Genomic DNA, 25649 nt, shown 5'->3' with positions numbered 1-25649 from the left:
AAGGAGGCCCTGAGGTGGCGCTCCAGAGGATACGTGGAGGTGCGTAGCCTGCAGCGGTGATTTCTATTCCCACCGCAACTCCACACTCCCTCTATTCTCACCGGAACTCCACACTCCCCTCTATTCTCACCAGAACTCCACGCTCCCCTCTATTCTCACCGGAACCCCACACTCCCCTCTATTCCCACCGGAACTCCACACTTCCCTCTATTCCCACCAGAACTCCACACTCCCCTCTATTCTCACCAGAACTCCACACTCCCCTCTATTCCCACCGGAACTCCACACTCCCCTCTATTCTCACCAGAACCTCCACGCTCCCCTCTATTCTCACCGGAACTCCACACTCCCCTCTATTCTCACCAGAACTCCACACTCTCCCTCTATTCTCACCAGAACTCCACGCTCCCCTCTATTCTCACCGGAATTCTACACTCCCCTCTATTCCCACCAGAACTCCACACTCCCCTCTATTCTCACCAGAACTCCACACTCCCCTCTATTCTCACCGGAACTCCACACTCCCCTCTATTCTCACCAGAACTCCACACTGCCCTCTATTCTCACCAGAACTCCACACTCCACTCTATTCTCCACCGGAACTCCTACACTCCCCTCTATTCTCACCAGAACTCCACACTCCCCTCATATCTCACCCAGAACTCCACACTCCCCTCTATTCTCACCGGACTCCACACTCCTCTCTAGTCCCACCGGAACTCACACTCCCCTCTATTCTCACCGAGAACTCCACACTCCCCTCTATTCTCACCGAGAACTCCACACTCCCCTCTATTCTCACCGGAACTCCACACTCCCCTCTATTCCCACCGGAACTCCACACTCCCCTCTATTCTCACCGGAACTCCACACTCCCCTCTATTCCACCGGAACTCCACACTCCCTCTATTCCCACCGGAACTCCACACTCCCCTCTATTCTCACCAGAACTCCACTCTCCCTCTATTCCACCGGAACTCACACACTCCCCTCTATTCTCACCGGAACTCCACACTCCCCTCTATTCCCACCGGAACTCCCACACTCCCCTCTATTCTCACGGAACTCCACACTCCCCTCTATTCCCACCGGAACTCCACACCTCCCTCTCTATTCTCACCGGAACTCCACACTCCCCTCTATTCCCACCGGAACTCCACACTCCCCTCTATTCCCACCGAACTCCATCACTCCCCTCTATTCTCACCAGAACTCCACGCTCCCCTCTATTCCCACCGGAACTCCGCACTCCCCTCTATTCTCATCTGGAACTCCACACTCCCCTCTATTCTCACCAGAACTCCACACTCCCCTCTATTCTCACCGAACTCCACACTCCCCTCTATTCTCATCGGAACTCCACACTCCCCTCTATTCTCACCAGAACTCCACACTCCCCTCTATTCTCACCGGAACTCCACACTCCCCTCTATTCTCACCAGAACTCCACACTCCCCTCTATTCTCACCAGAACTCCACACTCCCCTATATTCTCATCGGAACTCCACACTCCCCTCTATTCTCACCAGAACTCCACACTCCCCTCTATTCTCACCGGAACTCCACACTCCCCTCTATTCTCACCGGAACTCCACACTCCCCTCTATTCCCACCGGAACTCCACACTCCCCTCTATTCTCACCAGAACTCCACACTCCCCTCTATTCTCACCGGAACTCCACACTCCCCTCTATTCTCACCAGAACTCCACACTCCCCTCTATTCTCACCAGAACTCCACACTCCCCTCTATTCTCACCAGAACTCCACACTCCCCTCTATTCTCATCGGAACTCCACACTCCCCTCTATTCTCACCAGAACTCCACACTCCCCTCTATTCTCACCGGAACTCCACACTCCCCTCTATTCTCACCGGAACTCCACACTCCCCTCTATTCCCACCGGAACTCCACACTCCCCTCTATTCTCACCAGAACTCCACACTCCCCTCTATTCTCACCAGAACTCCACACTCCCCTCTATTCTCACCGGAACTCCACACTCCCCTCTATTCTCACCGGAACTCCACACTCTTCTCTATTCCCACCGGAACTCCACACTCCCCTCTATTCTCACCAGAACTCCACACTCCCCTCTATTCTCACCAGAACTCCACGCTCCCCTCTATTCTCACCAGAACTCCACACTCCCCTCTATTCTCACCGGAACTCCACACTCCCCTCTATTCTCATCGGAACTCCACACTCCCCTCTATTCTCACCAGAACTCCACACTCCCCTCTATTCTCACCGGAACTCCACACTCCCCTCTATTCTCACCAGAACTCCACACTCCCCTCTATTCTCACCAGAACTCCACACTCCCCTATATTCTCATCGGAACTCCACACTCCCCTCTATTCTCACCAGAACTCCACACTCCCCTCTATTCTCACCGGAACTCCACACTCCCCTCTATTCTCACCGGAACTCCACACTCCCCTCTATTCCACGGAACTCCACACTCCCCTCTATTCTCACCAGAACTCCACACTCCCCTCTATTCTCACCGGAACTCCACACTCCCCTCTATTCTCACCAGAACTCCACACTCCCCTCTATTCTCACCAGAACTCCACACTCCCCTCTATTCTCACCGGAACTCCACACTCCCCTCTATTCTCACCAGAACTCCACACTCCCCTCTATTCTCACCGGAACTCCACACTCCCCTCTATTCTCACCGGAACTCCACACTCCCCTCTATTCCACCGGAACTCCACACTCCCCTCTATTCTCACCAGAACTCCACACTCCCCTCTATTCTCACCAAACTCCACACTCCCCTCTATTCTCATCGGAACTCCACACTCCCCTCTATTCTCACCAGAACTCCACACTCCCCTCTATTCTCACCGGAACTCCACACTCCCCTCTATTCCCACCGGAACTCCACACTCCCCTCTATTCTCACCGGAATTCTACACTCCCCTCTATTCCCACCAGAACTCCTCACTCCCCTCTATTCTCACCAGAACTCCACACTCCCCTCTATTCTCACCGGAACTCCACACTCCCCTCTATTCTCACCAGAACTCCACACTCCCCTCTATTCTCACCAGAACTCCACACTCCCCTCTATTCTCACCGGAATTCTACACTCCCCTCTATTCCCACCAGAACTCCACACTCCCCTCTATTCCCACCAGAACTCCACACTCCCCTCTATTCTCACCAGAACTCCACACTCCCCTCTATTCCCACCAGAACTCCACCCTCCCCTCTATTCTCACCGGAACTCCACACTCTCCTCTATTCCCACCAGAACTCCACGCTCCCCTCTATTCTCACCGGAACTCCACACTCCCCTCTATTCCCACTGGAACTCCACGCTCGCCTCTATTCTCACCGGAACTCCACACTCCCCTCTATTCCCACCAGAACTCCACACTCCCCTCTATTCTCACCAGAACTCCACACTCCCCTCTATTCCCACCGGAACTCCACACTCCCCTCTATTCCCACCGGAACCCACACTCCCCTCTATTCCATCGGAACTCCACAATCCCCTCTTTATTCCACCAGAACTCACACTCCCTCTATTCCCACCAGAACTCCACACTCCCCTCTATTCTCACGGAACTCCACACTCCCCTCTATTCCCACGGGAACTCCACACTCCCCTTCTATTCCACCGGAACTCCACACTCCCCTCTATCCCACCGGAACTCCACACTCCCTCTATTCCCACCAGGAACTCCACACTCCCCTCTATTCTCACCGGAACTCCACACTCCCCTCTATCCCACCGGAACTCCACACTCCCCTCTATTCCCACCAGAACTCCACACTCCCCTCTATTCTTACCGGAACTCCACACTCCCCTCTCTTCCCACCGGAACTCCACACTCCCCTCTATTCTCACCGGAACTCCACACTCCCCTCTATTCCCACCGGAAACTCCACACTCCCCTCTATTCTCACCGGAACTCCACACTCCCCTCTATTCCCACCGGAACGCCACACTCCCTCTATTCCACCGGAACTCCACACTCTATTCCACCGGGAACGCCACAAACTGACCGCCACATCCTCTATTTCCCACGGAACTCCACACTCCCTCTATTCTCACCGGTAACTCCACACTCCCTCTATTCTCACCGGAACTCCACACTCCCCTCTATTCTCACCCAGAACTCTACACTCCCCTCTATTTCCCACCAGAACTCCACACTCCCTCTATTCTCACCGGAAACTCCACACTCCCCTCTATTCCCACCAGGAACTCCACACTCCCCTCTATTCTCACCGAACTCCACACTCCCCTCTATTCCCACCGGAACTCCACACTCCCCTCTATTCTCACCGGAATCCACACTCCCCTCTATTCCCACCGGAACTCCACACTTCCCCTCTTTCCCACCGGAACCTCCACACTCCCCTCTATTCTCACCAGAACTTCCACGCTCCGCACTCTATTCCCACCGGAACTCCGCACCTCCCCTCTATTCTCATCGGAACTCCACACTCCCCTCTATTCTCACCAGAACTCCACACTCCCTCTATTCTCACCGGAACTCCACACCTCCCCTCTTTCTCATCGGAACTCCACACTCCCCTCTATTCTCACCAGAACTCCACACTCCCCTCTATTCCAACCGGAACTCCTCACTCCCCTCTATTCTCACCGAAACTCCACACTCCCCTCTATTCCCACCAGAACTCCACACTCCCCTCTATTCCCACCGGAACTCCACACTCCCCTCTATTTCCACCGGAACTCCACACTCCCCTCTATTTCCACCAGAACTCCACACTCCCCTCTATTCCCACCGGAACTCCACACTTCCCTCTATTCCCACCGGAACTCCACACTCCCCTCTATACTCACCGGAACTCCACACTCCCCTCTATTCTCACCGGAACTCCACACTCCCCTCTATTCTCACCGGAATTCCACACTCCCCTCTATTCTCACCAGAACTCCACACTCCCCTCTATTCTCACCAGAACTCCACGCTTTCCTCTATTCTCACCGGAACTCCACGCTCCCCTCTATTCTCACCAGAACTCCACACTCCCCTCTATTCTCACCAGACATGGCGCGCAGTCCTCACCATAGCGCGAGAGGAGGAATCGCGAGCGCGCGAGGCAAAACTTAAATAGAAAATATTTTGTTGGAATTAAATATGAGTAGTCTGTTGAAGCATCTTGTCTTGCAAAAAATTCGAGTGCGTTTTAAATAGTGTTCATCAGTAACACTTTTGAAAACCGACAATCATCATATCTTGCCCTGACTGAACAATGTCTCCCAAATGTTGGTTGTTCACTTGTTTAGAATTATAATTTATATCGTGAGCATTGTCGTATATTGCATAAGTAACGTACATTAAAGAAGTGATCTTCGTGATGATGTATTAACTAGATGCATGTAAGTATGAACGTTGCGGGAGTAATCGAGCCCAAAGGCAGGCGTGATAAACACAGTGAGTATGGTGGCAACTCCCTCACTAGAGCTGAGTGCTGGATGATCTCAGCGACGTCCGCATTCAGTACGCCCCTTCTATAATAACCTCGGGCCTGGAGGACGCTCGGTTCGAATTCGTGAGAGCGCTGATTTCGGTTTCCAAGAGGCGAGGCGATAAAAGCGACGTCTTGAGATGGCGGAAACTGCTCCTGCTCAACCACCAGCTGCGGCTACTTCAGCGCCTAAAAGCCCCAAGAAGAAGCGCGCCGCTCCAAAGGCCAAGAAGGTCGGCCCCAGCGTGTCCGAGCTCATCCTCAAGGCTCTGGCCAGCAGCAAGGAGAGGAACGGCGTGTCTCTTCCTGCGCTCAAAAAGTCGCTTGCTGCCGGAGGATACGACGTGGAGAAGAACAATGCCCGCGTGAAGTTGGCCATCAAGAAGCTCGTGGCCAAAGACGCCGTGGCGCAAGTGAAGGGCAGCGGCGCGTCTGGCTCTTTCAAACTCAACAAGGAAAAGGCTGCCGCAAAGGCGAAGCCCAAGTCGTCAACGGCAAAGCCCGCAGCTAAAAAGCCCGCGGCAGCCAAGAAGGTGAAGAAGCCCGCGGCAGCCAAGAAGACCGCGCCCAAGAAGTCTCCCAAGAAAGCAAAGAAGCCCGCGGCTGCCAAGGCGGCCAAGAGCCCCAAAAAGGTGAAGTCGGCTGTTAAGCCCAAGAAGGCGGCGAAGAGCCCAGCCAAGCCCAAGGCTGCGAAGCCCAAGGTCGCTAAGCCCAAGACCGTCAAGGCCAAGGCCGCCAAACCCAAGGTGGCCAAGCCCAAGAAGGCCGCGGCCAAGCCCAAGAAGACTGCGCCAAAGAAGTGAATCCGATGGGACGACCGACGCTCGATTCACTCCACCTCAACGGCTCTTTTCAGAGCCACCCACTTCGTTAAAAAAGTGAACCAGATGCTGCTGCGCTTCAATTAGTTCAAATTAACTGTGTAACATTTCACCCACTCGATGTGTTTTAAGCATTGATGTGATGGGAGTGATCGAGCCCGAAAGCAGGGATCACAAACACAGGCGAGGCGGGTGGCAGCTCCCTCACTCGAACTGAGTGCAGAGTAATCTCAGCGACGTCAGCATTCTCGCTGGCGATTCTAATCTAAATCCAGATTCAAAATCGATGCATTCTTGACGAACCTCCAATTTTGATTATGTGTTGCACCTCTTCATTTCGTCATCATGTTACTGGTGCCAAATATGGAATTTCGTCTAAAAATGTATTGATTCCAGACAGCTTTACTCAATTTGCCTTCATTCGCGCGTTCTGACCTTTTCAATTTGTTTTTGTTTTGTAAACATTGCGGTGCACCATCTAAACTTCTCTATTAAATTAATTACTATACGTAAATATCGCATTGTTTGCAATGTCTTTCTTACTTTGGGACAACTAGTTGGTGACGTTCACTCAACTATTGTGTTGGAAGCCGTTAAGCTTCACACGATTATAAAGTTAGTTCATCTTGTTCACTTGAAAACAAGACCTTACACCGATTATTCACTCCACGTGCAATCTTGCAACAGATCGCGTTCCTCTGGCGTTCGCTGCGGGTGTGCCAATATCATTCCAGAGTGCTTCGAAGAAGGGCCATTGCCCAAAACGTCGCATATTATACATGTCAAGGAAGTGTTATTGACGACGGTGGAGGGTTTTCTTCGTCGCAGAGGTTAAAGGTGGAAGGTTTAAGGCGGAGCCATCGCGGAGGGCAGGGGTGGTCGGTGACGTCGCCACGCTTCGGGTATAAAGGCGGCTGCTGCTGCAAGCTGAGCGCGCAGTCTCTCGCGAGGAGCTTTGTCACAAGTAGTCGCAATGTCTGGACGCGGTAAAGGCGGTAAGGGGCTCGGCAAGGGAGGCGCAAAACGCCATCGCAAGGTGCTGCGCGACAACATCCAGGGCATCACCAAGCCCGCCATCCGCCGCCTCGCTCGCCGCGGCGGTGTGAAGCGCATCTCGGGCCTCATCTACGAGGAGACCCGCGGCGTCCTGAAGGTCTTCCTTGAGAACGTCATCCGCGACGCCGTCACCTACACGGAGCACGCCAAGCGCAAGACCGTCACCGCCATGGACGTGGTCTACGCCCTCAAGCGCCAGGGCCGCACTCTCTACGGCTTCGGAGGCTGAGCGCCCATCTCTCGCACACTAAGCCAACCCAAAGGCTCTTTTCAGAGCCACCCACCTCTTCGAAACTGCTTGCGCCAGTGTTGCCAAACACGCTCTGAATGGAGCACATGTCCTGGGTTGTTGTGAGCGTGCTGGACGTTCGCTTGTTGAGTTGGCGAGTCTTCATCTGCTTCCACATGAATGAATGAAAGAAATCATGATATTCACGTCACATTTAACAAGGCGTAATTCTTGAACGCCTTAATACAGTACCCATTTCTGGTATTTTGCGTGAATTATTTCCAGCTGCAGCCGATTCCGATATTACGTAGAGCATTTGGCGCCACAATCTTACAGCACACTCGTCCTAATTGACGTAGCGTGCCGGAATGCTACTCTCCACCTGTACAGCACAACAGCGAAGTTATTTTTCTCCACCGAGCGCTTGTATTTTTCCAAATTGCGTTCATAAAACGCCCGTGCGCCGTATTAGACGAGTGGTGAAACATTCCCTCGTAAGAAACAAAAAAACCCACGCTCAAAACACAATATACTGTATTGGGTTTTCCAGTCATCCTTTTTAAAACAAAGGCAATGCCATGGCTGCAATTCACTAATATACATGTTTGGACACTACATTGTGTTATATTCACAAGTCCTTTTGGCAGTAAAATCGATATTAAAGTGAACATCGCGTCCGCGTTTCTCATTGGAGGCTGATGGAGAGGGACGGTACTAAAAGAGCCACTCAGCAGCGCCGCGCACTACGATCCTCTGATTTGCATCTCGCCTCCTATAAAAGGAGCTCAACGCGCGAGCGACATCCACATTCGCTTCCCGTCTGTTCTGACCTGAAGCTGCTGCCTACGACGCGTCGACATGCCCGATCCTCCCGCATCAAAGAGCGCTGGGCCGGCCAAGGTTCCTGCTCCCAAGAAGGGCTCCAAGAAGGCTGTGACCAAGGCTACGCGCAAGGATGGCAAGAAGCGACGCCACCGCAGGAAGGAGAGCTACGCCATTTACATCTACAAGGTGATGAAGCAGGTGCACCCCGATACCGGCATCTCGTCCAAGGCAATGAGCATCATGAACTCGTTCGTCAACGACATCTTCGAGCGCATCGCTTCCGAGGCGTCCCGCCTGGCGCACTACAACAAGCGCTCCACCATCACTTCTCGGGAGATCCAGACCGCAGTGCGACTGCTGCTCCCCGGCGAGCTGGCCAAGCACGCCGTGTCGGAGGGCACCAAGGCCGTCACCAAGTACACAAGCTCCAAGTGAAGCCTCGACTCCACCATTAATTACAAAGGCTCTTTTCAGAGCCACCCACCTCTCCGAACCTGCTTGTACCAGTCCTAGCAGGAGTACGAAACGAAACTTCCAACAAAGCCCCGGTTCACGCGGGGACATTGTTCGCTCATTGAGTGGAATGGAGAGATGGAACGCATTTTAACCTGTTTCCACGTGAATAAAAGCGATAACAATATTCATGGCACATCATGTTCACCAGCAGGCATTTCTTGGACTTGTTTGTCCATTGATTTCATCTGCAGCCCATTCAGATATTACATTGGATATTTGGTGCCAAAACCTTGCAATGCAATATATTTAATTCGTGGTTGTATTTTCGGGCAGGAACTAACATTTTGCACGTGTGCATCTATGTAAAAGTAAGCGCCTAGCATGGATGACTCGTGCAGTATAATTGATGATCATCATCTCAATGCCAAGAGAATAGATATCTATCCCTGTGATCACCTCTTTCCGACAATTTTACGTATTAACTTTGGAGCTTTCGTGACTGCAGGAATTATTCTTTGGTTCTTTCGGTAAAGTCACGTATATAAAAAAAACAAATTGGTGATATCTGTCTGCTTATATGTCTGTCTATAATTTTTTCTGGTTCGATTTTATGTCGCTATTTCATTATACCTGATGATGATTGCTTGTGTTGCAATCGAAACGTCGTATGCTATTATTTAATTTATTATTTGTTATTTTATACGTGACTTTACCGAAAGAACCAAATAATCATTTACTGCAGTCACGAAAGTTCTAAAATTAAGATTGATGAAGAAGAGTTGACGACTCGAGATCATTGCACGCTGCCAACCAATCAGCACGCGCCCCTTCTTCGCACGTCACGACTCCGCTGACCAGTGAGCGCGCGCTCTGGGCTACATAAGCCGCCTTCTCCTCCCCGCCTGTGAGAATCTTTGCCCTCACCAAGCCATGGCTCGCACCAAGCAGACGGCTCGCAAGTCCACGGGCGGCAAGGCCCCCCGCAAGCAACTCGCCACCAAGGCGGCCCGAAAGAGCGCTCCGGCCACGGGCGGCGTCAAGAAGCCTCACCGCTACAGGCCCGGCACCGTCGCTCTGCGCGAGATCCGCCGCTACCAGAAGTCCACCGAGCTGCTCATCCGCAAACTGCCCTTCCAGCGCCTCGTCAGGGAGATCGCGCAGGACTTCAAGACCGACCTGCGCTTCCAGAGCTCCGCTGTCATGGCTCTGCAGGAGGCCAGCGAAGCGTACCTTGTCGCGCTCTTCGAGGACACCAACCTGTGCGCCATCCACGCCAAGCGCGTCACCATCATGCCCAAGGACATTCAGCTCGCCCGCCGCATTCGTGGCGAGCGCGCTTGAACGCCCAGCTCGGCCCTCAAAGCACAACACAAAGGCTCTTTTCAGAGCCACCACTTACTCGTGAGAAAGCTTCCATGTGTGTCCTTCAAAGTTCGGGTGCCGGAAACCTTCGTTTGCTGGTCACGGCTCTCACGAGTCGTCAGGCGTAAGCGACAATCAAGTTCATTTTCTATACCCCGCCGCTCATATTCTGCAACATCACACGTTGGTGTTGTGTATAAGCGTTGTGAAACCATGTTTACATAATGTACAACAAAAGAGTTATTTTGGTGAAATGTATTTTACCTCGGAGTCGCGTGGTGGTGTGGAGGCCTAGCACCGTGCAGAGCCTCCCGCCTCGCCTGATTTTGCCACCCGGCTGACGCTGGGTACGGGTGCCGTTTCCCCCCCCCCCCACCGCGCTACAATAATACTGTGTAATCGCTATAATTTAATAATCTACCGACCCTATAATAGTAATAGCACACATTGTGGTGGGGGGGGGAGTAAAGAGGACGTGAAACTTAGATGAATTTACCTCAGAGTCGCGTGTTAATGCGTGCGCCTATTTTTAACGGGAATTAAAGATGGCGTCCACCCCGCAACTGCTAGCCCGTCGCTAGGCGTTGGCAGGGGCAACCGGCGTCCAATGAAAGTGCGTATGGTCCGACATCCACACACAGACAGACAGACATTCACGATTTTATATATATAGATTAAACCCAAAGATATTGGTTTATGCTGTTTCAAGCCCGAGCTGATAAGAAGTTCACATTTTGCAAACTGAGACTGAATTATTCACGCACATATATTTTTAGGCATTGCCCGAACAGGCGGTTAAAGAAAAATATCTATACACCGTATAGGCACGTGGGCGATCAATCACGAGCTCAAGGCTATCACAATGATTTCTTATAACCAATGCGGTCCCTCAAAATGATGATTATAATCAATAATACATTGATATTTGCGGAATCCGCTTATAAGTTTGACTTGCCAGCACGCGCCCATAAATTAACTCTATCATGCTTAAAACTTGAACCTATTAAGGTACGTGTATCGCATTGTTTAATTCATAAGATGCGTGTGCGCATTAAAACATATATGGATACAAATAATGAAAGTCAACATCGAATCCTCGCGTCCCGGCTTGTCATTGGTGGCTCAAGGAGAGGGCGGGACTCGACCGAGAGGAGCCAATCAGCAGCGGCGCGCTCTACGATCCTCGTCTCCGCTATAAAAGCCGCTCCCGTGGTGCGTGTTAACGTCACAAATCGTTCGTACTTTGTCTCCAGTGCTTTTTGCATCCTAGGTCCCTTAACGATGTCTGGACGCGGCAAGACCGGTGGCAAATCTCGCGCCAAGGCAAAGTCCCGCTCTTCCCGCGCCGGCCTGCAGTTCCCCGTGGGTCGCGTTCACAGGCTGCTCCGCAAGGGCAATTACGCCCAGCGGGTCGGCGCTGGAGCACCCGTCTACCTGGCCGCCGTGCTCGAGTACCTTTCTGCCGAGATCCTCGAGCTGGCTGGCAATGCCGCCCGCGACAACAAGAAGACGAGGATCATCCCCCGACACCTGCAGCTCGCCGTGCGAAACGACGAGGAGCTCAACAAGCTCATGGGCGGCGTGACTATCGCCCAGGGCGGTGTGCTGCCCAACATCCAGGCCGTGCTGCTGCCCAAGAAGACCTCTCAGGCAAAGAAGTGAACGCGCCGCCGCCTCTACCACCACAACAACGGCTCTTTTCAGAGCCACCCACTTGCTTGCAAAGAGCTCGGACAGTCGTGCACAGGGGTTTTGTTATTAATAAGGACACCGTCGTCGAGTTGCCCTCGTCCCAAATTGCTCGCAATTAAACGAATGCTGCATTCCAACATTGCATCAATCATGGAACATGGTTTAGAATAAATTGAGGTGCCTATTGGAAGAAAGTATCGTGTTTTTTTAAAGAATAAAACTCGCTCTTTTTGAGCGGTCAGATTACATATGAAGAGGAGTCGGAGAATGGTTCAAGCACTTCAAGGGATCTGCGAGCCACCCTCACGCACCACGCACCACGAAAACACGACATCTCCGCTCTCACAACACGCACCAATCAATCTTAATTTTTTTTCACATGCGCGGGAAATAAGAGCTGGACGGGGGGGTCAGGGGTTAAAGGGCAGTGACGTCACCCGGACCAGGCGTGCTGGACGCGAATGTGTATTGGGAGCGGAGATTGAGGAGTTAAAAGGGGCTGTGGGACGTGTGCCCGGGGTTGGTCTTGGAACGAATATTGCTGTGCGTTGGTGAAAACAGGTCCCTGTGGGGTGGGCTGGTAGGACCGAACAATTGAATGGCTATAATAAAATGAAATGGCAAAAAATGGGCGCCAATAAGTAGATGGAAACGTAGACGGAGTGGAACATAAGAAACAATAAAGTAGTAGTAACCGTTCTGCAAAAAATAATAGTATTGCACAAGTATGTACCTACGTGAGTGCAGCTTGGAGCAGACACAGTGAGTAGTAACAATCTGCACGAGATGCAGCGCCGTGGGCCACGCCCCTATCACTGTTAGCCCCGCCTCCTCGCCCCCGGTACTGTATTCTCGACTGTAGACTCCGCCCCTTTTGGCCAACGGCCCCTCCCTCCATCGCGCTAAGCTCCGCCTCCCACCGCTTGACCCCGCCCCGCTCCCCCGTGGCTCCCGCTCCGCCCCCGTGGCCCCGCCCTCCACCCGCGTAACCCCGCCCTGCCACCCGTGGCCCCGCCCCATCTCGGTGTCCCCGCCCAGCCCCGCGTAGCCCCGCCCCCTGCCGCTGTAGCCCCGCCCCCTGCCGCGTAGCCCCGCCTCCTGCCGCTGTAGCCCCGCCCCCTGCCGCGTAGCCCCGGCCCCCTGCCGCTGTAGCCCCGCCCCCTGCCGCTGTAGCCCCGCCCCCTGCCGCTGTAGCCCCGCCCCCTGTCCGCTGTAGCCCCGCCCAATACACCCCGAGCGGGGGAGAGATTCCCAGGCCTGGCTCGGCTGGAGAGCCGCCGACGAGGGGGGGGAGGTAGGGAGTTGTTTTTAATGAAAAAGCTTTAAATGTAAATGTTTCTATTAAAAAAACATCAGGGAATGTAACATTGTTAAATATTTACTGCCTTTCACACACACAGGGGAACTATACGAAGGGAGAGCTTGAGGCCTAGGTCTAGGCTTTAGGCCTAGCTGTAGGCCTTAGGCCGCCGTGGGTTAATTGTTAATATAAATGTTTTAATTATTTATGTTGAAGCTTTAAATGTAAATGTTGCTATTTAAAAACATCAGGGAATGTAACATTGTTAAACATTTACTTTTCACACACACGGAACTATACGAAGGGAGAGCTTGAGGCCTAGGTCTAGGCTTTAGGCCTAGCTGTAGGCCTTAGGCTGCCGTGGGTTAATTGTTAATATAAATGTTTTAATTATTTATGTAAAAGCTTTAAATGTAAATGTTTCTATTAAAAAACATCAGGGAATGTAACCTTGTTAACCATTTACTCCCTTTCACACACGCGGGGGAACTATACGAAGGGAGAGCTTGAGGCCTAGGTCTAGGCTTTAGGCCTAGCTGTAGGCCTTAGGCCGCCGTGGGTTAATTGTTAATATAAATGTTTTAATTATTTATGTTGAAGCTTTAAATGTCAATGTTGCTATTTAAAAACATCAGGGAATGTAACATTGTAATTAAAAGCTATCTGAGGGAATTATAAGGGAATGCTACACTTGGTTAGCCAGGATAGCGTCACTGAGTCTAAATGTTTTTGTAGGGTCATGCCAAGTGTTTGCAGTAGGGGGCGATGTTGACACACGGACGGACGGACGGACAAACGGACGCACGATATAATCTATTGGAGTCTGGTCCACTTCGTTCCTACCAGAAGTGCATAAACCAATCTACTACGCCTCTTCACATGCGCGTGGAACGAATGATTATTGCATTCGTTCTAAATTTGTAGCTTTCGTGACTGCAATGATTCATACTCTTAGGTTTTTTCGGTAACGTCACGTAGGTAAAACAATAATAAATAACTAAAACAATATAAATAATAAAATAACAAATCAGGGGGGAAGAGGGGGGCTTATCTGAATGTGGTTGCCGGGAAGTGGCGGGGGTGTCGGGGCTAAAAGAGAACAAATGAGCACATCAGCTCAGGGTTGTGGCCGGTGTTAGCTGATAGTAAGCATAAAAGTACTGGTAAACGCTGGGGATGTTAACACTCGGTAAAGTATAATATTACCTGTCAAATAAGATGGTACAAATATGTGTATTTAAATATTTTTTACATGGTTAATAACATCTTTCCAATGATTACTCATTCGTGTTACTTAGTGCAGTAAATACGTGTTACTTATTGCAGTAAAAACAACTCATCGCATGAACCATCCTGCGCTCCTAGAATATCAACTCTGTCAATGCATTAAACGTAAGATTATATATTTTCTTTAAACATTCGACTGCGGAGTCACTTGAGTTGAATTTGAGTGGTGATGATTGTGCACCGTGCCTTCAAGGCGCGCGACCCTTCTGCAGTGCGTGAGCTACTCATCTCTTGCCACGTAAAATGTTAAACTTTCCATATAATGTCGGTTAATTTTGAGTAATTTTCTTCAGTTTGTTGTCCATCTGAAAATCCATAAATTTATTCATTTCAAAGTTCGATTAAAACGTCCAGTTAAAAATTCGGTGACAAGGGACGATTGACATGGCGCGCAGTCCTCACCATAGCGTGAGAGGAGGAATCGCGAGCGCGCGAGGCAAAACTTAAATAGAAAATATTTTGTTGGAATTAAATATGAGTAGTCTGTTGAAGCATCTTGTCTTGCAAAAAATTCGAGTGCGTTTTAAATAGTGTTCATCAGTAACACTTTTGAAAACCGACAATCATCATATCTTGTGTGGGGGTCGCTAGCCCCCGAAATCCCTCCCTCGATAATGCTAACGGCCGGGCTAGCATCATCAATCGCCCCCCCGCTGCTAAGCGAACCGCTGCTAAGTTCCTCACCCATGGTGTGGGAGCCGTCGCCCGAGGGTTCCACTCCACCGCGGGTCCGCGTAGCAGGCATGGTTAATTACGTACGCGCACACCCACACACACAGCTCTGTACGGCACTCACTCTTGCGCTTCTCTGCGCCGCGCTGGCCGCTCACGTTACAATCGCGCACCTGGGGTACGCCGATTACGCACGCCGCGAGCTTACGCACACACAGTACCACACGCGTTCCCACACGCAACCCGCGCGCTCAGCTCCGTGCAGCGCTCACTCACGTGGCGAACCACTGTGCACACAGCGCACCCACACGCTCACACTGCACGACAAGATCACGCGAGACCACGCTTCGCTATTAATGATTTATTATATGCCACCTGCGAATTGATGTTGAATCAGTGAGTCGACGAGGCTGGCCTATTCCACTAAACCTGTACCTATTCCCTATTTATCGGCTTACGATACCCTACTTTACCTCCCCACTCACTGTTTGGTGCCCGCGGAGGTTCGCTGCTCTCTGCGCTAACAGCGTACCTCGATGCGTCGCACGGACGTCCGGGTCGCTGGCTGGAACTCCTGCTGGTCCGCTGGCCTGGAGAGAAGGGGCGATTTCCCCTCTCCGCTCCTCTATTTATCCTTCCTACCTCAAAGGGGATGCTGCGCTGAACAATGGGCTCGTGCACCCCAAGCCCGTGCACGGCGGTTCCCCGGGCGCTGTTGATATGCTAATCAGTGAGCGACGTTGGCGGCGTACATCCTAATTACTCCCTTACCCTTCCTAACAATGGGGCCCTGCGCGCTCCAGCGCAATTATCCCAACCCCCCATGACTATGCGCAACAGCCCCTGTGACCCCGCTATTCATGCTGTCCCGTGCCTCCCCTGCTTGCCCCGTCGACTCGTGGGGTGTGTGTGGGGGGAAATGCGCCTCAACCGCGGTGGCCGAATGCCCCACGCCGCGACCACACCATATTAAGGCCGGCAGCAGCGCCGCGGTACCACGTAGCACGGGGGAGGTCATCCAATTCCCTGATCGCCGGAAACCGTGAGAATTAATCCCGATAAGGGTCTCTCGGATAAAAACCGGTCGATCAGGTAACCTTCCCTTCCAGCTCTATGGGGGGGGGGGGGGGGGATGCGTGCGGGTGTGTGCTTATGTGGGGCGGGTGATTGGGGGCAGTGCGGTGGGGGAAGCCGGGCGGCTCCCTGGCTCGGCAGAGCGGCCCCGTCGCTTGTGGCACCACATAGCCCCCCGGGGTGCCAGTCCCCGTCCCGGGTTGACTTGAGCACCTCGCCTGGGTTGCCCCCACGAGGTATCGCCGCGGGGTCCGCGGGATTCGCCCGGCCCTTGTGGTTGGCCTCGGGGGTGGCGGCTCCGTCTCCTGGGGCTCCGGCGGTGGTCTCCTCCTCCATTCCAACGGCTCCCCTCGGCCTCTGGCACCTGCGGGCTGGGGAACAAACTCAGAGGCGGTGGGGTTTAAGGGTCGCCGTCCTCGTCGCCCCCGGCCCCGCCCGGGGCCCCTCGGAGCCCGGGGCTCCGTGGGGCCCATGTACTGCGCGAGGCCCCCGGGCACGGGGGGTGGGGGGACCCCGGGGTTTCGGGGTACTTGGACGGCGGGGCTCCCCCCCTCGGGGGCTGCTCGCCACGGCTTCAGTCGGCGGATGTTGACCACCATCTCCCGGCCCCTCTCTCCTCCCTGAATCAGCACCGTCCATGGTGAGATCTGCCGTCTCACAATCCAGGGTCCTCGCCAGTAGGTGGTCAGCTTCCCCACCTGTCCGGCACCGACGCGGGGAGTGTACAGCCACACCTCGGAGCCCGCAGTGTAGAAGGGGGGCTCCATACGGGGTCGGGCGCCCTGCTCTTGCCGCTGGTGCGCGGCCTCTCCGTGCGGGCAGGCTCGGCCCCTGGCCCCTCGCAGGGTCTCCAGCAAGTGCTCCACGGGGTGGCTCCCTTCCTCCCGTTGCGGCGGAGGAACACCGAACAGCAGATCTGCGGGCAGGCGAGACTCGCGACCAAACATCATTAGGAACGGGGTCTGTCCTGTAGAGGTGTGAACGGCGGTGGTGTAGGCGAACAGGGCATAGGGAAGGTGTTCGTCCCAGTCCTGTTGATTCGCGGCCGCCATGCGTTTAAGCTTCCCGGCCAGAGTCTGGTTCATCCTCTCTACCATCCCGTTCGCCTGGGGGTGATACGCCGTGGTTCGGTCCTTCTGGATCCCGAACTCTCGGCACAGCGCCTGAAATAGTTCGGCCTCGAATTCACTACCCTGGTCGGTAATGACTCGTTCGGGGATCCCGCACTTAAGTACGTAGTTTTCCACGAAGGCCCGGGCCACTACAAGGGCTGTTTTATCCGGGATAGCCACCGCCACGGGGTAGCGGGTGAAGTATTCCACCGCTACGAGAATATATCGGTTGCCCCGGTGGGATCGTGGAAAGGGCCCCTGCAGGTCGATTCCGACCAACTGATTCGTCCGACTGACTCGGAACGGCCTCAGGGGTACCTGGTACCTCGCCGGCTTTTGCCCACACTGCTGACAGGCCCGGCAGCCCTGCACCCAGGCGGCCACATCTTGTGCCAATTTGGGCCAGAGATACTGGCGACGCAGGGTCTCTCGAGTGCGTCGTTCCCCATCGTGGCCCCCGAGTGGGTGGTCATGCACCAGCCGTAGCAGCTGGGGTCGCACCTGGGCAGGAACACAGATGCACCCCGGCTGGCCGGCCTCGGTTAACTCCCGTACCACTCCGTTCCGCACACACAACCGGGCATACAAACCGCTCCAGGGTCCTGGTAGGGCGCTCTTTTCCTCCCGCAGTGCCGCCTCCACTGCCGCCAGATCCGGATCTCGCTGCTGGGTCTGTCTCAGCTGCTCGTCGTTTAGGCCCGGGAAGGCGCAGCCGACGTCCTCCTGGATCCGTCCGATCGGGTCCCGAGCCGCGGGTCCCGCGCTTGCCGGGCGGTCGACGGGATCCTCAGTGCCACCTGTGAGGGTTTCTGTGGCGCACACTGCACTCTCTCCTCGCTGGGGGGGGGTCAGTGGCCGCGGCCTCTCGGGGGTCCGTTGCCTGCCGGCAGCGTCCCCCCGTGAAACACGGGCAGGCCTCCTCCGCCCTCGTCTCGGCGTACACCGTGGGTCGCCTCGACAAGGCGTCCGCGTTTGCATGCGTCCGGCCAGCCCGATACTCGATTTGCAGGTTGTACTCCTGCAACTGCGCCAACCACCGGGCCATCTGCCCCCGCGGCTCCTTGAATGTAAGAAGAAACTGCAGAGCATAATGGTCAGTGCGTACGCGACATCTCCTGCCGTACAAATACGGCCGGAACTGTTTGCATGCGAAAATCACGGCGTACAACTCTTGGCGGGTCACGCAATAGTTCAGCTCGGCCCCACTCAAGGTCCGGCTGGCGTACGCGATGACTCGTTCCGTCCCATCCTGTACCTGTGACAACACCGCGCCCAGCCCGCTGCTGCAGGCGTCGGTGTCCAAAATAAAATCGGTGGTAAAATCGGGGAAAGCGAGGGTGGGGGCGTGGGTGAGGTGGTCTTTGAGAGTGGTGAAGGCCGTCTGGCAGGCCCCCGTCCACTGGTAGGGGTGCTTAGGGGAGGTGAGTTGGGTGAGGGGGCGTGCAATCTCGCTGAATCCCTTTACAAATCGACGATAATAGGTGGCGAGCCCCAAAAATGATCTGATCTCCGTCAGATTCCTTGGCCGTGGCCACTCCACTACGGCGCGTACCTTCTCCGGATCGGTGCGCACGCCTGCCTCGCTGACGCGATGCCCGAGGTACCCCACCTCGCGTTGTGCGATGTAACACTTACGTGGCTTGAGCTTGAGATGAGCCGCTCGCAGTCGCTGGAACACCTCTCGAAGCCTGGACCAATGCTCAGACAAAGATCTACTGAACACTATCACATCGTCCAAGTAAATCAGGCACTGTTCCCACTGCAAGCCCCGCATCACCAACTCCATCAACCGCTGGAACGTCGCGGGCGCGTTAGTGAGTCCGAACGGCAACACTCGAAACTCAAACAGGCCCATCGGGGTGGTGAATGCTGTTTTTGGCCGATCCTCCTCCGTCATCTCCACCTGCCAGTAACCGGACGCCAGATCGAGGGTGGAAAAATACCGCGCTCCTGCGAGACTGTCGAAGGTGTCGTCGATGCGAGGTATGGGGAAGGCATCGCCGAGCGTGACTGCGTTTAGTTTACGGTAATCGACGCAGAACCGGGTTGACCCATCCTTTTTCGTTACTAGTACCACCGGGGCTGACCAGGGGCTCGCCGAGGGCTGAATTATGTTATCGCGAAGCATGTCCCCAACTGCCTCTTTGATTTGGGCGCGTTCGGGTGCGCCCACTCGGTACGCAGGGAGTTTGATGGGTCGGGCTGCACCGGTGTCAATTTGATGCTTAACAAGGTCGGTCCGACCCACGTCCGAGTCGTGTTCGCTGAACACGTCGGCATACTCCCGCAGTAACTCGCGCAGCCGATCGGCCTCTCCCTTAGGTAAGTCCGCCCATGGTACATGTAACGCGTCGAGCAGGGGAACGACCTCGGCTCGGGGAGTCGGGCCGACTCGCCAGGCCAGGTCCTGCTCACCCTCAGGACGACCGGGGTCCTCAGCCCAGAGTGCGAACACCGAGTCGTTAGAGTGGCGTGCGTGCAGGGGGTGTACTGTGGCTATCGGGGTGCGCCGTCGCAGTATCGCGGGGGTATTGTGGGGGTTAAACATCCGCATAAACAATCGGTCCCCATCTGCGTTTACCAACGTGGCGGATCCCACAACCCCATACCGTTTTGCCAACTCCGGGTGAGGAGTTAGCATTACCTCCCCTGATGGTCGGAGCGCGGGGTCGGTGGGGGATGTTGCCACCGGCACCAGCATCTCGGTGAGCGGGCCGATGGTGACTGCCGTCGCCAGGATAGCGGCCACAGGTGCAAAGCGGCGGCGCGTTGGTTCTCGTCCCAGGAACGGTATCCGCTCGCCGTTGCTCTCCATGGTGGCGCATCGCTGGCGGGGTTGCACGTTGAGTCCCAACCGTTCTAGGAGGTCGGTGCCTGCGATACACTCGTGACACAACGCACTCGACACGTAGAACTCCTGCGTGCACACCTGGCTGCCTATGCGGACCTCTAGGGTGGCTTTCCCCAGCAGCCCCATTCCGGCTCCGCTCGCAGTGTGCAGCGCGCGGTCCGGGGCCTGCAGGTGACGCACGTCGACCCCGATCGCGCTGCAGTGCGCTGCGCTCACGAGCGAGGCCACCGCCCCCGTGTCCAGCAGGATTCGGGTACGCACTCCGTTAACCTCCCCTTCCACCAGCGACGTGGCCCCCGTGATCCCCGCCACCAGCTCCCGTAGCCAGTCGCCAGGAGTCACCGTTTCTGTGGGCGTTGTTGCTGGAACCTGTGTGGAGATCACTCGCTCGCCATTATTCTCATTATCGTCTATTTGTATCGGGACCGCGTCGATTGCACCCCTAGTTGGTCCGCTCTCTAGGGGGCGTTGGAGTTTAACCCCCGCGTCTGTCTAGCTCGGGTGATTTCAGGACAAGTCCCTCACTAGATGCCCTCGGCGATCGCACATATAACATGCCCGGGGAGGGGGGGCGGTTCCGTAGCGGGTCCCCTGTCCGCTCCCTCCCCCCCCATTACGCCGCTGTCCACCCTCTGCCTCTAGTCGGGCTACCCTCCCAGATAACCCTCCCACCGTGGCGCGTAGGTCCCCCATTTCGGATCGGATGGTCTCAACGGAGGATTGCAGTTGGGTCATATTTTTATTCGTTTCCTCGCGTACCTGGGTTACCCTCTCACCTACTTGGTTTACCTTGTTGTCTATCTGGGTTACCTGGCCGGAGACATCCTTTATACCCGTTGTATACCGGCAACCCATCCCGGGGTTGTCTCGCTGGGACACTGGAGGCTCTCTTTCCCGGCCCCTTACCGTCCTCGCGAGCTCCTGTTCCTCCTCCTCGTCTTCCGAGAGCAGGCTCGCAATGGCGCGCTCTCGTCCCAGCCCCCGGAGCTGCGCGCGTTCGCTGTGAATTCTTTCACACTTACGTGCGCGCTCGACAAGGGTGTTAAACGGAAGACGTGGGCAGCTCATGTCTGGCTGCCACCACGCCGTGCGAGACAGGTACCGCTGGATTTTCTCGGCGGCCAGTTCCTCAATAACATCAGTTGCGTACCCCGGGCGTGCGATCTTTGTTAACTCAGCGCACATCCTCGGCGTAATCACGTAGATCTTCGCCAGGTTGGCGCCGGCGCGCCTCTAAGGCCGATTTTGCTTCCTCCTCGTCACGCGTGCCAAAACGCTGATCGAGTCGGCGCATCAGCTCCTCTAGCTGTGTCTGTGCGCTCGCGGGTAACGCTTCTACAAAATCGGCTGCCCGCCCATCAAGATTCATATTAAGTTGACGTACTGCCTGCGCGTCCGTCCATCCATTAATTTCCTTGGCCCCTAAGAGATTGCGGGCGAATGCCTTCCACGAAGGGGCCCCCCGGCCGGTAAATATTAGTCTTATTTTAGCGTGAGGTAACGCGGGGGTCCGTACCGCTTCTGACACCAATTTGTGGGGTCGCTAGCCCCCGAAATCCCTCCCTCGATAATGCTAACGGCCGGGCTAGCATCATCAATCGCCCCCCCGCTGCTAAGCGAACCGCTGCTAAGTTCCTCACCCATGGTGTGGGAGCCGTCGCCCGAGGGTTCCACTCCACCGCGGGTCCGCGTAGCAGGCATGGTTAATTACGTACGCGCACACCCACACACAGCTCTGTACGGCACTCACTCTTGCGCTTCTCTGCGCCGCGCTGGCCGCTCACGTTACAATCGCGCACCTGGGGTACGCCGATTACGCACGCCGCGAGCTTACGCACACACAGTACCACACGCGTTCCCACACGCAACCCGCGCGCTCAGCTCCGCGCAGCGCTCACTCACGTGGCGAACCACTGTGCACACAGCGCACCCACACGCTCACACTGCACGACAAGATCACGCGAGACCACGCTTCGCTATTAATGATTTATTATATGCCACCTGCGAATTGATGTTGAATCAGTGAGTCGACGAGGCTGGCCTATTCCACTAAACCTGTACCTATTCCCTATTTATCGGCTATGATTCTAATTCCCCTTCTTACTCACTGTTAAGTGTCCACGGCGGTCCGCTGATCCTTCTGTTAACCGCGTGCCTCGGTGCGTCGCACGGACGTCCGGGTCGCTGGCTCGAGCTGCGTCTGGTCGCCTGGCGCTGGAGTAAGAGAGCGATTTCCCCTCTGCGCTCCTCTATTTATCCTCCCTACCTCCCAAAGGGGATGCTGCGCTGAACAATGGGCTCGTGCACCCCAAGCCCGCGCACGGCAGTCCCCAGGCGCTGTTGATATGCTAATCAGTGTGCTGCGTGCAAGGCGTAAATCCTAATTACTCCCTTACCCTTCCTACCAATGGGGCTTGCGCGCTCAAGCGCAATTATCCCAACCCTCCATGACTATGCGCAACAGCCCCTGTGACCCCGCTATTCATGCTGTCCCGTGCCTCCCCTGCTTGCCCCGTCGACTCGTGGGGTGTGTGTGGGGGGAAATGCGCCTCAACCGCGGTGGCCGAATGCCCCACGCCGCGACCACACCATATTAAGGCCGGCAGCAGCGCCGCGGTACCACGTAGCACGGGGGAGGTCATCCAATTCCCTGATCGCCGGAAACCGTGAGAATTAATCCCGATAAGGGTCTCTCGGATAAAAACCGGTCGATCAGGTAACCTTCCCTTCCAGCTCTATGGGGGGGGGGGGGGGGGGGGATGCGTGCGGGTGTGTGCTTATGTGGGGCGGGTGATTGGGGGCAGTGCGGTGGGGGAAGCCGGGCGGCTCCCTGGCTCGGCAGAGCGGCCCCGTCGCTGTGGCACCACACTTGCCCTGACCGAACAATGTCTCCCAAATGTTGGTTGTTCACTTGTTTAGAATTATAATTTATATCGTGAGCATTGTCGTATATTGCATAAGTAACGTACATTAAAGAAGTGATCTTCGTGATGATGTATTAACTAGATGCATGTAAGTATGAACGTTACGGGAGTAATCGAGCCCAAAGGCAGGCGTGATAAACACAGTGAGTATGTTGGCAACTCCCTCACTAGAGCTGAGTGCTGGATGATCTCAGCGACGTCCGCATTCAGTACGCCGCTTCTATAATATCCTCGGGCCTGTAGGACACTCGGTTCGAATTCGTGAGAGCGCTGATTTCGGTAAATAAAAGCGACGTCTTGAGATGGCGGAAACTGCTCCTGCTCAACCACCAGCTGCGGCTACTTCAGCGCCTAAAAGCCCCAAGAAGAAGCGCGCCGCTCCAAAGGCCAAGAAGGTCGGCCCCAGCGTGTCCGAGCTCATCCTCAAGGCTCTGGCCAGCAGCAAGGAGAGGAACGGCGTGTCTCTTCCTGCGCTCAAAAAGTCGCTTGCTGCCGGAGGATACGACGTGGAGAAGAACAATGCCCGCGTGAAGTTGGCCATCAAGAAGCTCGTGGCCAAAGACGCCGTGGCGCAAGTGAAGGGCAGCGGCGCGTCTGGCTCTTTCAAACTCAACAAGGAAAAGGCTGCCGCAAAGGCGAAGCCCAAGTCGTCAACGGCAAAGCCCGCAGCTAAAAAGCCCGCGGCAGCCAAGAAGGTGAAGAAGCCCGCGGCAGCCAAGAAGACCGCGCCCAAGAAGTCTCCCAAGAAAGCAAAGAAGCCCGCGGCTGCCAAGGCGGCCAAGAGCCCCAAAAAGGTGAAGTCGGCTGTTAAGCCCAAGAAGGCGGCGAAGAGCCCAGCCAAGCCCAAGGCTGCGAAGCCCAAGGTCGCTAAGCCCAAGACCGTCAAGGCCAAGGCCGCCAAACCCAAGGTGGCCAAGCCCAAGAAGGCCGCGGCCAAGCCCAAGAAGACTGCGCCAAAGAAGTGAATCCGATGGGACGACCGACGCTCGATTCACTCCACCTCAACGGCTCTTTTCAGAGCCACCCACTTCGTTAAAAAAGTGAACCAGATGCTGCTGCGCTTCAATTAGTTCAAATTAACTGTGTAACATTTCACCCACTCGATGTGTTTTAAGCATTGATGTGATGGGAGTGATCGAGCCCGAAAGCAGGGATCACAAACAGGCGAGGCGGGTGGCAGCTCCCTCACTCGAACTGAGTGCAGAGTAATCTCAGCGACGTCAGCATTCTCGCTGGCGATTCTAATCTAAATCCAGATTCAAAATCGATGCATTCTTGACGAACCTCCAATTTTGATTATGTGTTGCACCTCTTCATTCCGTCATCATGCTACTGGTGCCAAATATGGAATTTAGTCTAAAAATGTATTGATTCCAGACAGCTTTACTCATTTGCCTTCATTCGCTCGTTCTCGCCTTTTCACTTTGTTTTTGTTTTGTAAACATTGCGGTGCACCATCTAAACTTCTCTATTAAATTAATTTATATACGTAAATATCGCATTGTTTGCAATGTCTTTCTTACTTTGGGAGAACTAGTTGGTGACGTTCACTCAACTATTGTATTATTCACTCTACGTGCAATCTTGCAACAGATGGCGTTCCTCTGGCGTTCGCTGCGGGTGTGCCAATATCATTCCAGAGTGCTTCGAAGAAGGGCCATTGCCCAAAACGTCGCATATTATACATGTCAAGGAAGTGTTATTGACGACGGTGGAGGGTTTTCTTCGTCGCAGAGGTTAAAGGTGGAAGGTTTAAGGCGGAGCCATCGCGGAGGGCAGGGGTGGTCGGTGACGTCGCCACGCTTCGGGTATAAAGGCGGCTGCTGCTGCAAGCTGAGCGCGCAGTCTCTCGCGAGGAGCTTTGTCACAAGTAGTCGCAATGTCTGGACGCGGTAAAGGCGGTAAGGGGCTCGGCAAGGGAGGCGCAAAACGCCATCGCAAGGTGCTGCGCGACAACATCCAGGGCATCACCAAGCCCGCCATCCGCCGCCTCGCTCGCCGCGGCGGTGTGAAGCGCATCTCGGGCCTCATCTACGAGGAGACCCGCGGCGTCCTGAAGGTCTTCCTTGAGAACGTCATCCGCGACGCCGTCACCTACACGGAGCACGCCAAGCGCAAGACCGTCACCGCCATGGACGTGGTCTACGCCCTCAAGCGCCAGGGCCGCACTCTCTACGGCTTCGGAGGCTGAGCGCCCATCTCTCGCACACTAAGCCAACCCAAAGGCTCTTTTCAGAGCCACCCACCTCTTCGAAACTGCTTGCGCCAGTGTTGCCAAACACGCTCTGAATGGAGCACATGTCCTGGGTTGTTGCGCGCCAAGTCCTCGTGAGCGTGCTGGACGTTTGCTTGTTGAGTTGGCGAATCTTCATCTGCTTCCACATGAATGAAAGAAATGATATTCACGTCACATTTAACAAGGCGTAATTCTTGAACGCCTTAATACAGAACCCATTTCTGGTATTTGTGCGTGAATTATTTCCAGCTGCAGCCGATTCCGATATTACGAGGAGCATTTGGCGCCACAA

General features: G+C 54.7%; 3 protein-coding genes and 1 pseudogene across 3 annotated transcripts; all 4 read left to right on the top strand.

The window, feature by feature from the left end:
• The first annotated feature begins 5068 nt into the window (after positions 1–5068).
• LOC133359765 (histone H1.5-like) lies at positions 5069–6607 on the top strand. The gene has a single exon (XM_061578296.1). The coding sequence runs from the start codon at positions 5601–5603 to the stop codon at positions 6261–6263; it is 663 nt and encodes a 220-aa protein (XP_061434280.1). The 5' UTR covers positions 5069–5600; the 3' UTR covers positions 6264–6607.
• A 371-nt stretch (positions 6608–6978) lies between these two features.
• On the top strand, positions 6979–25364 carry LOC133359890 (uncharacterized; annotated as a pseudogene).
• LOC133359776 (histone H2A-like) lies at positions 10222–12757 on the top strand. The gene is made up of 2 exons (XM_061578306.1): positions 10222–10333; positions 11463–12757. Exons 1-2 carry the CDS (start codon positions 10263–10265, stop codon positions 11869–11871), a joined length of 480 nt encoding a protein of 159 aa, XP_061434290.1. The 5' UTR covers positions 10222–10262; the 3' UTR covers positions 11872–12757.
• Positions 22975–24998, top strand: LOC133359766 (histone H1.5-like). The gene has a single exon (XM_061578297.1). The coding sequence runs from the start codon at positions 23424–23426 to the stop codon at positions 24084–24086; it is 663 nt and encodes a 220-aa protein (XP_061434281.1). The 5' UTR covers positions 22975–23423; the 3' UTR covers positions 24087–24998.
• Positions 25365–25649: the final 285 nt, after the last annotated feature.

The sequence above is a fragment of the Lethenteron reissneri genome, chromosome 66, assembly GCF_015708825.2.
Source record: "Lethenteron reissneri isolate LAM-NWPU_2019-01 chromosome 66, ASM1570882v1, whole genome shotgun sequence".
Lineage (NCBI taxonomy): Eukaryota > Metazoa > Chordata > Hyperoartia > Petromyzontiformes > Petromyzontidae > Lethenteron > Lethenteron reissneri.
This window is presented reverse-complemented; position numbering and strand designations above follow the sequence as displayed.

Bases quoted from the DNA above. Each gene is read 5' to 3' on its own strand.
- LOC133359765 (XM_061578296.1), top strand. From the start codon at position 5,601: ATGGCGGAAACTGCTCCTGCTCAACCACCAGCTGCGGCTACTTCAGCG.
- LOC133359776 (XM_061578306.1), top strand. From the start codon at position 10,263: ATGTGTGTCCTTCAAAGTTCGGGTGCCGGAAACCTTCGTTTGCTGGTC. The intron at 10,334-11,462 runs GTAAGCGACAAT...CTTTGTCTCCAG, and splicing joins GCTCTCACGAGTCGTCAGGC to TGCTTTTTGCATCCTAGGTC.
- LOC133359766 (XM_061578297.1), top strand. From the start codon at position 23,424: ATGGCGGAAACTGCTCCTGCTCAACCACCAGCTGCGGCTACTTCAGCG.